At 36.2% G+C, this 12317-nt stretch overlaps 1 protein-coding gene across 4 annotated transcripts in view; it reads left to right on the top strand.

Moving 5' to 3' along the window:
• Nucleotides 1–11298, top strand: part of LOC114155575 (protein jagged-2-like) — a 71108-nt gene extending 59810 nt beyond the window's left edge. For all 4 annotated transcript variants that reach the window (XM_028035527.1, XM_028035526.1, XM_028035525.1 and 1 more), the window contains 3 exons: nt 529–660; nt 5483–5642; nt 8681–11298. In XM_028035527.1, coding sequence (XP_027891328.1) covers nt 529–660; nt 5483–5642; nt 8681–9177 — 789 coding nt within the window. In that variant the 3' untranslated portion in view covers nt 9178–11298. The remainder of the gene's footprint in view (nt 1–528; nt 661–5482; nt 5643–8680) is intronic.
• Nucleotides 11299–12317: the final 1019 nt, after the last annotated feature.

The following is a 12317-nucleotide window of genomic DNA, read 5'->3' as shown; positions in this document are numbered from 1 at the left end:
ATGTGTGTGTAATTACATAGGATATAAGCAGACTTCTCTCTGTGCTTGGTTAAGCCGTCAAGCGGGGCGAAACCCAACCTTTTATTTTAATCAAGCTTTTGCTGCTTTCGTTCTTAGACCATCATTAGAGTAAGCAGCGTAACTTCTAACTTTATAGATTTTATCATCTCTGATGTGTGATTAATTGGAATGGAACGTGGCGCTGTTGTGCAATTATTTTGCTGCGCACTGCGCTTGTTAGTCTGATGGACATCTGCTCTTTGATTTCTTTCCTTCTTCTATGCCATAAGCTACCTACTCCTCTATTTATAGCAAGTCACAAGTTGATCATGTATTCTCTTTTAGTCTTCTCTGTGTATTTAGTGTCAGTTTATAAAATGCACCATAAAAGCCCGACCCACCATCAGGCTAATAATTTTGGCTCGACTGACACGGATATCCTAATCTGAAACCACTGTAATTTAGACATTTTGACAATGTTATTACTAATCTACCTACTTTGTGGGCGTGTGTGTGTGTGTGTGGCAGGGCACTGCTGTAGAGAACATCTGCTCTGAGCTGAGGTACCTCCCTGTGACTCGGATGCTGGCTGTGGACCGAGAACTGATCATCCTCTGTGACTTGTCCTACTATACAAGAAATGCTGTGGAGGTTGCCATGGTAATTACTACACATACTTACCTTAGCACTTATATTTTCACTATTCAGCCAAATATGAGATGTTTGTTAAAATGCTTCGTATGTAAGCTATATAATGACTGCCCAAAAAAGACATATGAATTTTACATTTTAAACTTGAGATGCACCAAACAGAATCAAGTGACCAAATTGGCTAGTTTGTGTTTTAAGTTCCAACCTTTTGATGCTAATTTATCTATAAAATCAACACTAATATAAGATTAGTCTTCAAATAAATTCTTTCCATCCTTCCTACTCCAGTGGTGGTATTTTTTCCATTTGTGTTGTGGCACCAGAAGCAGCAGTATACAATCTGTGTATGAGAGCAGTTACAGTGAAACAGGACTTAGTTATAATCAATTAGCACAGGTAGCACAGCTGGCTAAATGTGGATTCTGAACTTACTTAAATAAGCACAGGGATGAAATAAATGTACAATGGCCTACTTTTACTATTCTTTTTAAACAAACATTTCTTAGCTTGCCACTAAATAATTTTCAGATAAATGAGAGCAAACATTAGAGCAAGTCTTGATGTCCATCCATCCATTTTCTAACACCCTTGTCCCCAGTGGGGCCAGGAGGGGTGCTGGTGTCTATCTCCAGCTAACATTTTGGGCAAGAGCTGGGGTCACCCTGGACAGGTCGCCAGTCTGTCCATGGTGTTGATGTCATCCTCCTTTAATTAGATTTACAAAAACAAAAAGAAATAAGAGCAACAGTAAGGAGAATAAATTTAGTTTCAGCAACTTCTGGATGAAATGTCTATATTGCTTGGAAACACCTTAGAAAGTAAAATGTCACATCTCTGACATGTTCTCTTTTTTCTCCTTAGAATCATTGCTTCTTAGCAATTGCACCAATCACAGATTTTGTAGATCTGCTGATACAGATTTTGTCTCTAAGAATTATGAATAACAAAAGACTTATTTCTGTTTTCATTATAAAAACAGAAATGTGTCAGCATAAGTTATTTTTGTAAAATAAAGCAATGTTTTTCTTCAAAAGCTAGCCAGATAGAAGCTTTTCTGTCGCGACTTGTCAGTCATTATGCATATCAGAAGAACCTTACTGTAATAGGTTCAACTACCTGTTCTCTGCTGAAGTCTCACCATGTGTGAGCAGCAGCTGGAAAAAAAAACAGTCTTTACACCACAGTAGGAAACCTTGCTGCTTTTCTTTGAGTTTTCTTTATTCAGCAGCAACTTCCAAACTGAGGAGCACAAATCATTCATCAGCTGGTCACCAATTACAACTAGTAAAATCCGATTCCAGCCAGCAACAGATTTCCAGTGCATCTCTGTTTTTTTGTTTACTGTTATGTATTTTTCTCCTTGTCCATCTGTCTTGACCACCTAGACTTGAGAGAAATCAGCAATTTTGGAGCTTAACGCACTTAAACAGGGGATTCGCTCTGATGATAGGAAGGCAGCTTTGAGAAGCTGATGTAGGAAAGGGAGTGGTGAGCCTGATCCACTGCAAGGTTTTACAAAAAACACAACAGATAGATGAATACTCATGGTTGATGTGGGCTCCTGTTGCACCAGAATGTTAGCAGTTTTAGGCTTCTTTTAATAAGTAACTACAAGCCAGAGTTTATGTCAAATGCCTGTACAGTAGATAGGGGAATGGTGAACAGACATTTTTTATGAAGGTTTATGTAATATATAAATTAAATCAAATATTTTCACTCAAACCCTAGCCAGATTTAGATTTTGCATTATTTTCTTGGTTCTCTTATTGAAAATAATACAGGCAATTATTCTTTTTTATTTACATTTGTACAAAAAGATTGAAGTCCAAAATTGTTCATATCTTTGTTGGCTATAGCAATAATAAAATGCTTAATTGCTCACAGTTTGTCTCCACTAAAATCTCTGTAGCTCAGAAGGTCTTCTTGCTATCTCCCTAATCTTTTCTTCTGTCTATAAACTCTCTGACAAGTTGAAGTCAGGATTCTGGCTAGGCCAATCCAAACGTATTATTTCACTGCATTAGTAGTTTTAGCCTTTGCTGCCCCATGCAGCCCCATTTTCAATATCTTTACTCTATGTGTGCTTCCTAGTTTTCTTCAGTACATTGTAAAAATCTTGTCTTGTTTTGATGAACCCAGTATTCATCAAACACTGGCTTTGACGAACATTGGATCAAATTGAATGTATGGCTACACAGCTAGCTGCAGCACATCCCGATGCAGTGACGGCTGTGTAAAATTCAGTCAATAAGCTCTGGTATACAACACTACAACCTCTATTAATGAGCATGTTGCTGTAATGTTAAAATCCCTTATTATCAGTTTGTATTACTAACATCAGTAACAGTTAGCCTGCTCACTGAACAGGAACACTGTTAAGTTATCTGTGTTTTTTCTCTGCTAGTTGAAAATAGAAACAGCAAATCCTTTTGATTTCTTTCTTCCCAGTAGATTCTTGGTGTTTATATTGAACCCAGTGTCAGTCTATGTCAGATAGTAAGCCAGATCAGCAGGGTTTAGAGGTGAGGCAATGAACTGCTAATTTCCTGAAGAGAAATAAAGAATGCTGTTTTATACCCGATCAAACAAAGAGCACAGCCACTCTTTTCTCTATTGCTTGGATCCATTCAACTACACAACACTAAGCTAATCCTCCTTGTTCTCCATAGCGGTTTTACCCACAGCACCTTATTAGGCAATTAACTGCACCTATGTTCTCAACAGGGGATGGAAAGAGCTCCAATACCTGCCAGATGTCAGGAGTAGAATCTCCTCTGTTCAGACAGATGAATGTGATTTTTCTTCTCTTCTTCTGTTTCTCTTTGTTGTATTACATATCCTCTGGTAAAATGTTGATCATTTTAAAGTAGGCTTGTGTTTACACACTAACTATGTTTACACAACGTTTTTTTTGTTCCAGCAGAAAATATTCCTGAACTAGGGCTTATGTTTTTTTTTGGGGGGGGGGTTACTGCTACAATCAAAAATTAAACTATTTATGGAAAGTTAACTATTCCATAAATAGTTAACTTTTTTTCAATGTGATCAACTAGATTCTAAGCAAGATTGAACAAGATTTAATTTGAATTAAGTTGGTTTCCAATGTGAAGACAAGTTACAAACCACTAATTAAACCCCATTTAATTATTGGTTGGGACAATAAACAGGGATATTTCCTAAGAGCAATTTTGGAGGTGTTGGCAAAATGTGTTGGCAAACCTTTACAATTTAAAATTTTTTAAGTCTCTAAATAAAAGGTTTTAATCAGTAACTCCACTTAATAGAATTCCTTATAAACATTGATTTTATCCAGTAGGTAGAAATAATTAATATCTGGTAAGTATCATAACTTAAACTTAACACTCAAAGCACCAAGATTTTTATAGAGAAATACTAACTGTAAAGACTGAACATTGGAGATGGTAAGAAATAAAAGCATACTTTCTTTTTTCTATCTACCATCAGCTCCTCTGCTCTCAGCTCTCACATTTCGAGTGGCTGTCAGTCACCCATTTAAAGCTTATGTTAATGAGAAGACTTTCAGAGGGGAAAATATAATTGAAATATTTGTTACCTTCGACAAAAAAAGCTTGAGTCTATCAAAGCAGAAATAGAATCAAGTATGGAGAAGCAGCATTCAGCTTCTAGGCACTACAAATCTGGAACAAACTTCTGGAAAATTGTTTAACAACTGAAACACTGAGTTCCTTTAAATCTAGACTAAAAACCTATCTGCTGAGAGTTGCTTTTAAACAATAGTAAATGAAACACTAACCAACATTTGATGCGGAATGACAGCACTTGGCAAAATATAATGTTTCAATTGATGACTTTTTTTTGTCAACAGAAATGTGATATAATGTCCTTACTGATGTAAAGTACTTTGAATTGCATTGTTGCTAAAATGTGCTATACAAATAAACTTGATTGAAAGCAATGTAGCCAGTTTTGCTAGATTTGATTTACAAGGAATAATGAGGCTGTTTATTGTGATTCAGCCCAAGTAATGAAATGTACAAACTATGGTCTGATTTCTATTGTTAATATGTCTCATTCTATTTTGTCTCAGCAGTGAAAGTAAATAAAATGTGTTACATCCCTTTTGCTTAAAAGTGGACATATCATGCTCTTAAATCCTTCCTGTTCACATGTAAATCACTCACTTTATGGTCTATTTAAGATAGAACTTCTTTGGTGTGAATTCCTGGTTATTGCAGCTCCACAGACCCTCCTTTACCTCTGCTCTGAGGTTCTTTTTAGAGCAACTCGTTTTGCTGCTGTCTTTTGAGACATGCCTCGCCCCCTTCCAGGTAGCAGAACTTTCCACTCCACTCCGGTCGGCCATGTTTGTAGTTTAATAGCAGCGATGCAATTATCTACCGACAGAGAAACATTTTATTCCCAAGTGATTTTACTTTTTATAGATATATGTTTGAGTAAAATGGACATTGTTCTTTCATTCTATGACATGTCTCCAAAATTCCAAGCAAAAATTTAGTATTTATTTGCAGAAAATGAGAAATGGTCATAATAATGAAAAAGATGCAGTGCTTTCAGACCTCAAATAATGCAAAGAAAACAAGTTCATATTCATTTAGAAACAACAAAACTAATGTTTTAACTCAGGAAGAGTTGAGAAATCAAATTGGTTTTCATGGTTATTCCACCATGAGTAACCATCATTTGATGGTTATTCATCAAATGACCAATGACCACTGACCATTGGTCATTTATTCAGTCCAATGACTGCATAAAAATGATGAAATTCAATAATTACACCCAAGTTATTTAAAACTGTTTCATGTCTTTCTTTATGTCTCCTTCTCTGCAGTCTTTTGAAATGGATGGACAATTGAAGGACAGTGACTGTGGCTATATCCAGAATGCAGCAGCTGCCATTACTAGTGCATTGTCCAAATACCACAACAGCACCATCCTTCAAGCTGTAGTGGAGGCCAGGGTGGAGATGCAGGCTGAATGTCGAGCTGAAGGTGAGTCCAACTTTAATGGCAAACTTTAATGGATTTTTTTCCTCATTCTGCTCTTTATCAAAGCCAGCAACTGGGTTGTGGAAGAGTATTCTGTATAATCCACAGGTCCTGGGTGTTTTAGAAATCAAAGATAAAATGATTCTTGGTGGAAGATTAATGGTGATGTGATATTTTGAAAATAGGAAAAAACATGGAAAAACAAAAAACTGTGAACCCAGTACTGTGACATGTACCAAACCATTAATAGAAACACTTACATGATTGTAATTAGAAGTTTAATGTGTGAATAGCTGCTTCATTGACTTACTGACAATTCAACAATAATTTCACTCTCTGGCTGCAACTCTAATGACTTCGCTGACAAAGCTAGCTTATTAACCACTGTGGTAGAATGACATTTTTCTTGTCAGTGTGAGGAGCTATCCACCAGCTCTCTGCGTAGTGAAAAAGGTGATATGAGCTGTTTGTTTTCAATGGGCATATTAGGAAACATTTTTAAGAAACAGTATGTCGAAATTAGTAATCAGAAGAAGTAATGAAAGAGCTTTAAACATTGACTATACCTGTTGGTTAAAAATTACGTAACTTGGAGCATTTTAGATGTTGGAATTCTCTTTTGAATTCTGTGAGAAGTTGGAATCTGAATTACAAACGTTTCTTCTACTAAAGACTTTTATAAGTTCTTCCATAACACAGTCAACCGATAAAGTCTGATGGAATTTGACTCTTTCACTAGAAGAAATGTCAGCTGGCTTGTAACAATTCTTTTATTAAGCTAAACAGTTATGCTTGCTACTGTAAAATATGTTTTTGCTATACTAAACGGCAATAGAGGAAATTGTGAATTTAAACAAAAATACACACTTGAATGCATTAATATTTTATGTTTTAAGTGTGCTGTTTTAGTTAAATTCTGAAATTAAGATCTGTATTTTTTTTCCATTGATGAAAATAATGCATTTACATATATTTGAAACTTGAACAGACAACTTATTTATTTGATTTAAAAATGTTTTTTGTTTTTAAATGGTTTTTTTTGTTGTTGTTTGACCAAAACATTAAGTTGTCTGACAACACTTTAATGACTCCAGTACTTTGAAATATTATGGTTTGGAGCATTCTGGGATTTTAGTTAAAAAATACACAGTGATTTGGTTCTTCTATGCTGCAACTGGTTAACAATTACAGTAGCTGCTAATAACCGTAAATTCGGCATCTGCTCCTGAGCTTCTTAAGGGACTTTCATCATTTTTTAATCAAATTAGGCTGCCTTTGATCATCTCTTGATCAAAATTCCAAATACTTTGTGATTAAAACTGAACTGAAACAAAGATTAATATAAAGGTCACAGTTTGTGATTTCCAAACCTTTACTCTATTTGTAACCAAAAAGTTAAGGATGCGTTTTAGTTTTCTTAACAATATAGTTAAAATCTCATCTGCCTGCAAATAGCATGTATTTTTATACCTCTACTAACACCCTTAATTGCATGTACACCATGTTCCAAATTATTATGCAAATTGGATTAAAGTGTCATAAAGATAAAATTTTTATTGTGCTATTAAATTTATAGGTGGTATTGTGTGTCAGGGCTCTTTGAATCACTATAATTAATTTCAGAAAGCTGGGTTGATTAGTTTGTCTGGTGAGCTCAATTAAAGGAAATCTACTTAAGAAGGATGTTCCACATTATTAAACAGGCCACAGGTTTCAGGCAATATGGGAAAGAGAAAGAATCTCTGCGGACGAAAATCATCAGATAGTGTAGTGCCGTATGACAAGATATGAAAACATTAGATTTTTAACGAAAACTGAAGCGTTATCGTACTGTGAAGAGATTTGTGGCTGATTCAGAACAAAGATGGGTTTGTACAGATAAAGACATAATGAGGAAGGTTTCTGTTAGACAAATTCATCGAATTAAGAGAGCAGCTGTTAAAATGCCCTTACAAAGCAGCAAACAGTTATTTGAAGCTGCTGGAGCCTCTGGAACCTCAAGGTGGAGGATCCTCCAGAGGCTTGCGGTGCATGAACCTACTATTCGGTCACCACTAACCAGAGCTCACAAGCAGAAACGGTCTCAGTGGGCCCAGCCATACATGAAGATTCATTTTCAAACAGACTTGTTCACTGATGACTGGTGTGCAACTCTGGATGGTCCAGATGGACGCAGCAGTGGATTGCTGGTGGATGGCCACCACATCCCAACACGGCTGTGACGTCAGCAAGCAGGTGGTGGAGTCATTTGTTGGGCTGAAATCATGGGGAGAGAGAGAGAGAGCTGGTCGGCCCCTTCAGAGTCCATGAAGGTGTGAAAATGACCTCAGCAAAGTATATGGACTTTCTGACTGATCACTTTCTTTCATGGTTCAAAAAGAAGAGCCGTACCATCTTCATGCATGACAATGAATGCTGCAAGGAATATTGGCTACTATGGGCATAAAGGGGGAGAAACTCATGGTGTGGTCACCATCCTCCTCTGACCTCAACCCTATTGAGAACCTTTGGAGTTTCCTCAAGCAGAAGATCTGAGGGTGGAATGCAGTTCGTATCAAACCAGCAGCTCTGGGAAGATATTCTGACATCCTGCAAAGATTCAAGCAGAAACTTTCCACAAACTAACAAGTTCAATGGATGCAAGAATTGTGCTGTGAAATCAAAGAAGGGATCCTATGTTAACATGTAACTCGGTCCGTTAAGATGTTTCTGATTGAAATAGCTTTTGATTTTAGTACATGTGACCACTTAATGCTGCACATTCAAAGAATGACCGTTTGCAGTTCTTTATAATCCATAAAATGTTTAGAAAATCTGCTCTGCATAATAATTTGGAACAGTGCATTTTGAGTTTTTTATTTTTGAAAATAATACTGCTTTCATTCTTTGTTCAGTAAAATTTTATTTATACTGTAATAGTCCATGACTCGAAAATTATACTGACCATCATTTGCATTGACCATTTAGGGAAATCTGAGAAAATATCACTTGCGTAATAATTTTAAGTCAACTTCTAAATGTTTTGTATCATTTTTGTTCAGGTTATTTAGTCCCTGTGCTTGGAGTTGTCTTCAGCCTCCTTTGGGTCTTCTGCCTTGTTGTCTGTGTTTGGTGGACCCGTAAAAGAAAGAAAGAGCGAGAGAGAGCCGCCCTGTCCGAAGACACCACCGTTAACAACCAGTTGGAGCCCCTACGGAGCAATACCCCAAAGGACAACCGAGACAAAGACATTCAGTACGAATGCAAGAAATTAATAGGCCCCTCCGATAGGACGTGTGATGAGCCTGAGGAGGAGGAGCAGCAGCTGGAGGAAGACGAGGAGATGGTCTTGGGCTTGGGGGACAAGTGTTTGTCTCATAAGTGTCCCAAAGTGGGAGCTCAGGACAGGAGCACCAACATAAAGGCAGAGGTGATGTGCACGACACGCAGCGGCCCAGTGAAGGCACCGCATCGGACGGCATACAGCCCCAAAGACAACCGATGTAAAAACCTGAATGCAGCCAAGTTTAGCGAGGACATTACAGACCTCTGTGTGTGAACAAATAACAAATTCAGAGTCACAGACTTTAAAACTTTTGCACCACAAATGAAGACTGCAGATGCTTTCATTTTCTATTGAGTTTATAATGCCTTATTGAAGTATTTTATTTGCAGCTGGAGGCTTTTTTAAATCATGTAAGAAACTTAAAAAGTGGCATGAAAAAATCAAGTCCTTCAGGGATTCTGGAGTCCACAAGCTTCTCTTTTTGGTTCAAAACTTTACAGGGAAGCTGAAGCTTTCTGTTTTTATCATTAAGGTGAACATTTATGGCTGACTGCTGTTTACCTTCAGCCCAAACCCTGACATCTATAAAAAAAGATTTACATTGTGTGCAAGTTGGCATATTAACCTGGCTGACTGATGCATACAATAGCTTTTTTCTCTATTTTTTAAATTTTTTATTTTTGTTGAAGCTTGCAATTTCTTGCATTTTCCCTTTTAAAATGAGAATTGTCTCTTATTTTTCTACGCAGTGATCTTTCAGTATTTCTTTTTTTAATTAAAGTGCCTTGAATTGCTAACTTCTCCCTTCTTTACAATAGAAGATTCTTAATACATATAAAGGGAAAGTAGCTATAATCACAAACTTCTCGCCTCTATTGCTTGTTTTATTGTGATGTACAGAACACTTGTAAATAGGACAGAAATTACTGTGTATATTTGATTTTAGTAAGTTAAGAGATTATTTGTATTACAGCAATAAGGCTTCCTGTATGTTTGGATTTGTATGTCATTCCGTTTATTAATGGCAGATTTTATTTGAATCATGTTCAGATTTTGTAAATTCTCAAACCTAATTATTAATACAGAATTGTTTAAAGATTATTTGTTCCTCTAATTAAAGTGTAAATGCTGCATTTGAAGAGTTAGCCCTGTGATTGGTTCGACAAACTACTGTACTGTTCATATTTAGTTTTGGCATATTTGAGCTTTCAAAATGATATATGCGTTTTTTCATCCCTTCCTGAATCCTTGTTCCCAAAAGTACATTTTGTTCTTTAAAACAAAACAACAGTGAAGACATTGTATAGTTTGTTACTGTTCTATCACTGGTCCCAGTATTACTGTATTCTTGCAGTAGGTTTTTGTCTTAACACAAAAACCTAACCATGGCCAACATTAAAAAAAACTGATAAATGTCCTTGTTTAGTACAAGGTCTGGCTCTGAATTTCCTCATTTTGTCCTATGAGTCTAAAGTATTGTTTTGAACAGCATAACAACCTGTAGGCCTTCTGATTGAAACAGTTCACTATTCATGACAGATGTCTTATGCTCAAGTTGCTCTTTAGCCGAATCCAGATCAAATCATGCATGTTGTGCTCCCGATTCTAAACACTCTCAGAAGGCAAGTAATGTGAATTTTAGACACTTACCTATAAATGGCATTCACTTAGCAGACATAATGATGCACAACTGACTATGCACAGATCAGATATTGTTGGTAGAGCCTCCCCAATTACCCATTTCATGCTTTTGTGCATGTCTTCCAGTATCTTAAAATAGATGCAACAGGAAATGCACAATTGAAAAGGCTTCAATCCCCACAGCTAAGAAAAGTGGAGGCAGCATCATGATTGGGGATAGTGTGAAGTAGGGAGAAGAAAGCAAGTCAGGACTGATGAGAAGATAGATCAGCATGTTAACTCGTGTGGACTTAGGCTACATTGTTCTGCTGCATGTTGTCTTTTCAGACAACTGAAATTGAACTGAAATTGACTCAAAACTGTTACATGTACCAGCAAAGGTTGGCTCTTACATGCATCTGATTTCTATTTTCAGTTCACACTTCATGGGTCACAGCCGGCAGTCTCTCTTTAGCCTCCTCATGTTCCAGGTTCAGATCTACAGTTTTACAGTCTGTTGACAGTGTAATCACTATAGAGTGTTAGGGTGCCTGATAGTAAAGTGGCCTTTAGCAACATCCTCACTACAGGCTTTATGGTAGGAATGGGAAAGTTCATACTGTAGGCATGAGATTCTTCTCATCATTTTGTTTCCCTGTGTTATGTTTTCCTGGTTTTATGAAGGGAACAAGTTGTATAATCGTTGATCACTCTTTTGAGTGTTTATGGGGTAAAATCAAATATTATCAATATTTGTGTATGAAAATTGATTTTTTTTTAAAAAACAGACATTTTTGTTAATGGTGATGAAAGAGAACCTACACTCAATATCTGACTGTAAAATGTACTATGTGTTAGCCCTGGAAGAGAAACTGAATGTGCAGAATTTTTTAATGATTTTGTACAAAATTTTGAAAATCTTGGTTTGTTGGTTGGCTTTTTTTTCCAGAAAAATCCTATTATTTATTAAAGTATTTTATACCAAAAATTATTTTGTTGAGTCTTTATTGATGACTCATCATTTCCTCTCGTGGATAATGTTGCTGTGTATTTGATACTTTTATAAATACAAATTTAAAAACTTGTAGCACTATTAAATAGAATAAGAGAAAAAGACAAAAACTTTAACCATTTTATTTTTATCACATGTTTTTTTTGCTATTGAAGATCTGAAGATGTAAAAGGCATTATAAATAAAATCTTTTATTATTATTATTACTACTACTACTACTATTATAGTTTATTTTATTTTGTGTTTATCCATTCCAGAATTCACATTTTTATCAAAAAAGTTAGAATGTTAAAATCTTATCTGTCAGTGGCATTCGCTTAGCAGACATAATCAGTTATTACAAAACTATGTATACCAACCATGGCCAACATTAAGTCTCCAGAAACAAACAGCCCTACTGATTCTACTTTTGCCCAATCAGAGTTTTAAGACTCAATAAAAAGCATGTGCTGTGCTGAGAAGGTAATAATGAACATTGCTTTCAGTTGCCTTCAGGTTTATTGAGTAAGGAAAATCATTGTTTGTGATCTTGTCCAGTAGGACATTTACATATGCAACTATTAATCCCTTGTCTCTTGTAGTGCCAAGCCAATGAGGTGAGTTATTTGTGTGACTCTATCTGCCCTTATAATGACACTGTGGGAAATGATTAACAATACACAGCCCTGCATTAAAAGCCTCCAGCAGCTGTGATGGATATCATTAATGCTCAGTGGGACATTATGTGCCATGCTGGGAGTTCATTAGCCCAACAGTTGTTTTGGGAAGAATTGGAAATGTG

The sequence above is a fragment of the Xiphophorus couchianus genome, chromosome 13, assembly GCF_001444195.1.
Source record: "Xiphophorus couchianus chromosome 13, X_couchianus-1.0, whole genome shotgun sequence".
NCBI lineage: Eukaryota > Metazoa > Chordata > Actinopteri > Cyprinodontiformes > Poeciliidae > Xiphophorus > Xiphophorus couchianus.
Note: the sequence above shows the minus strand (reverse complement) of the source record. Positions and strands in the feature narration are given on the sequence as shown.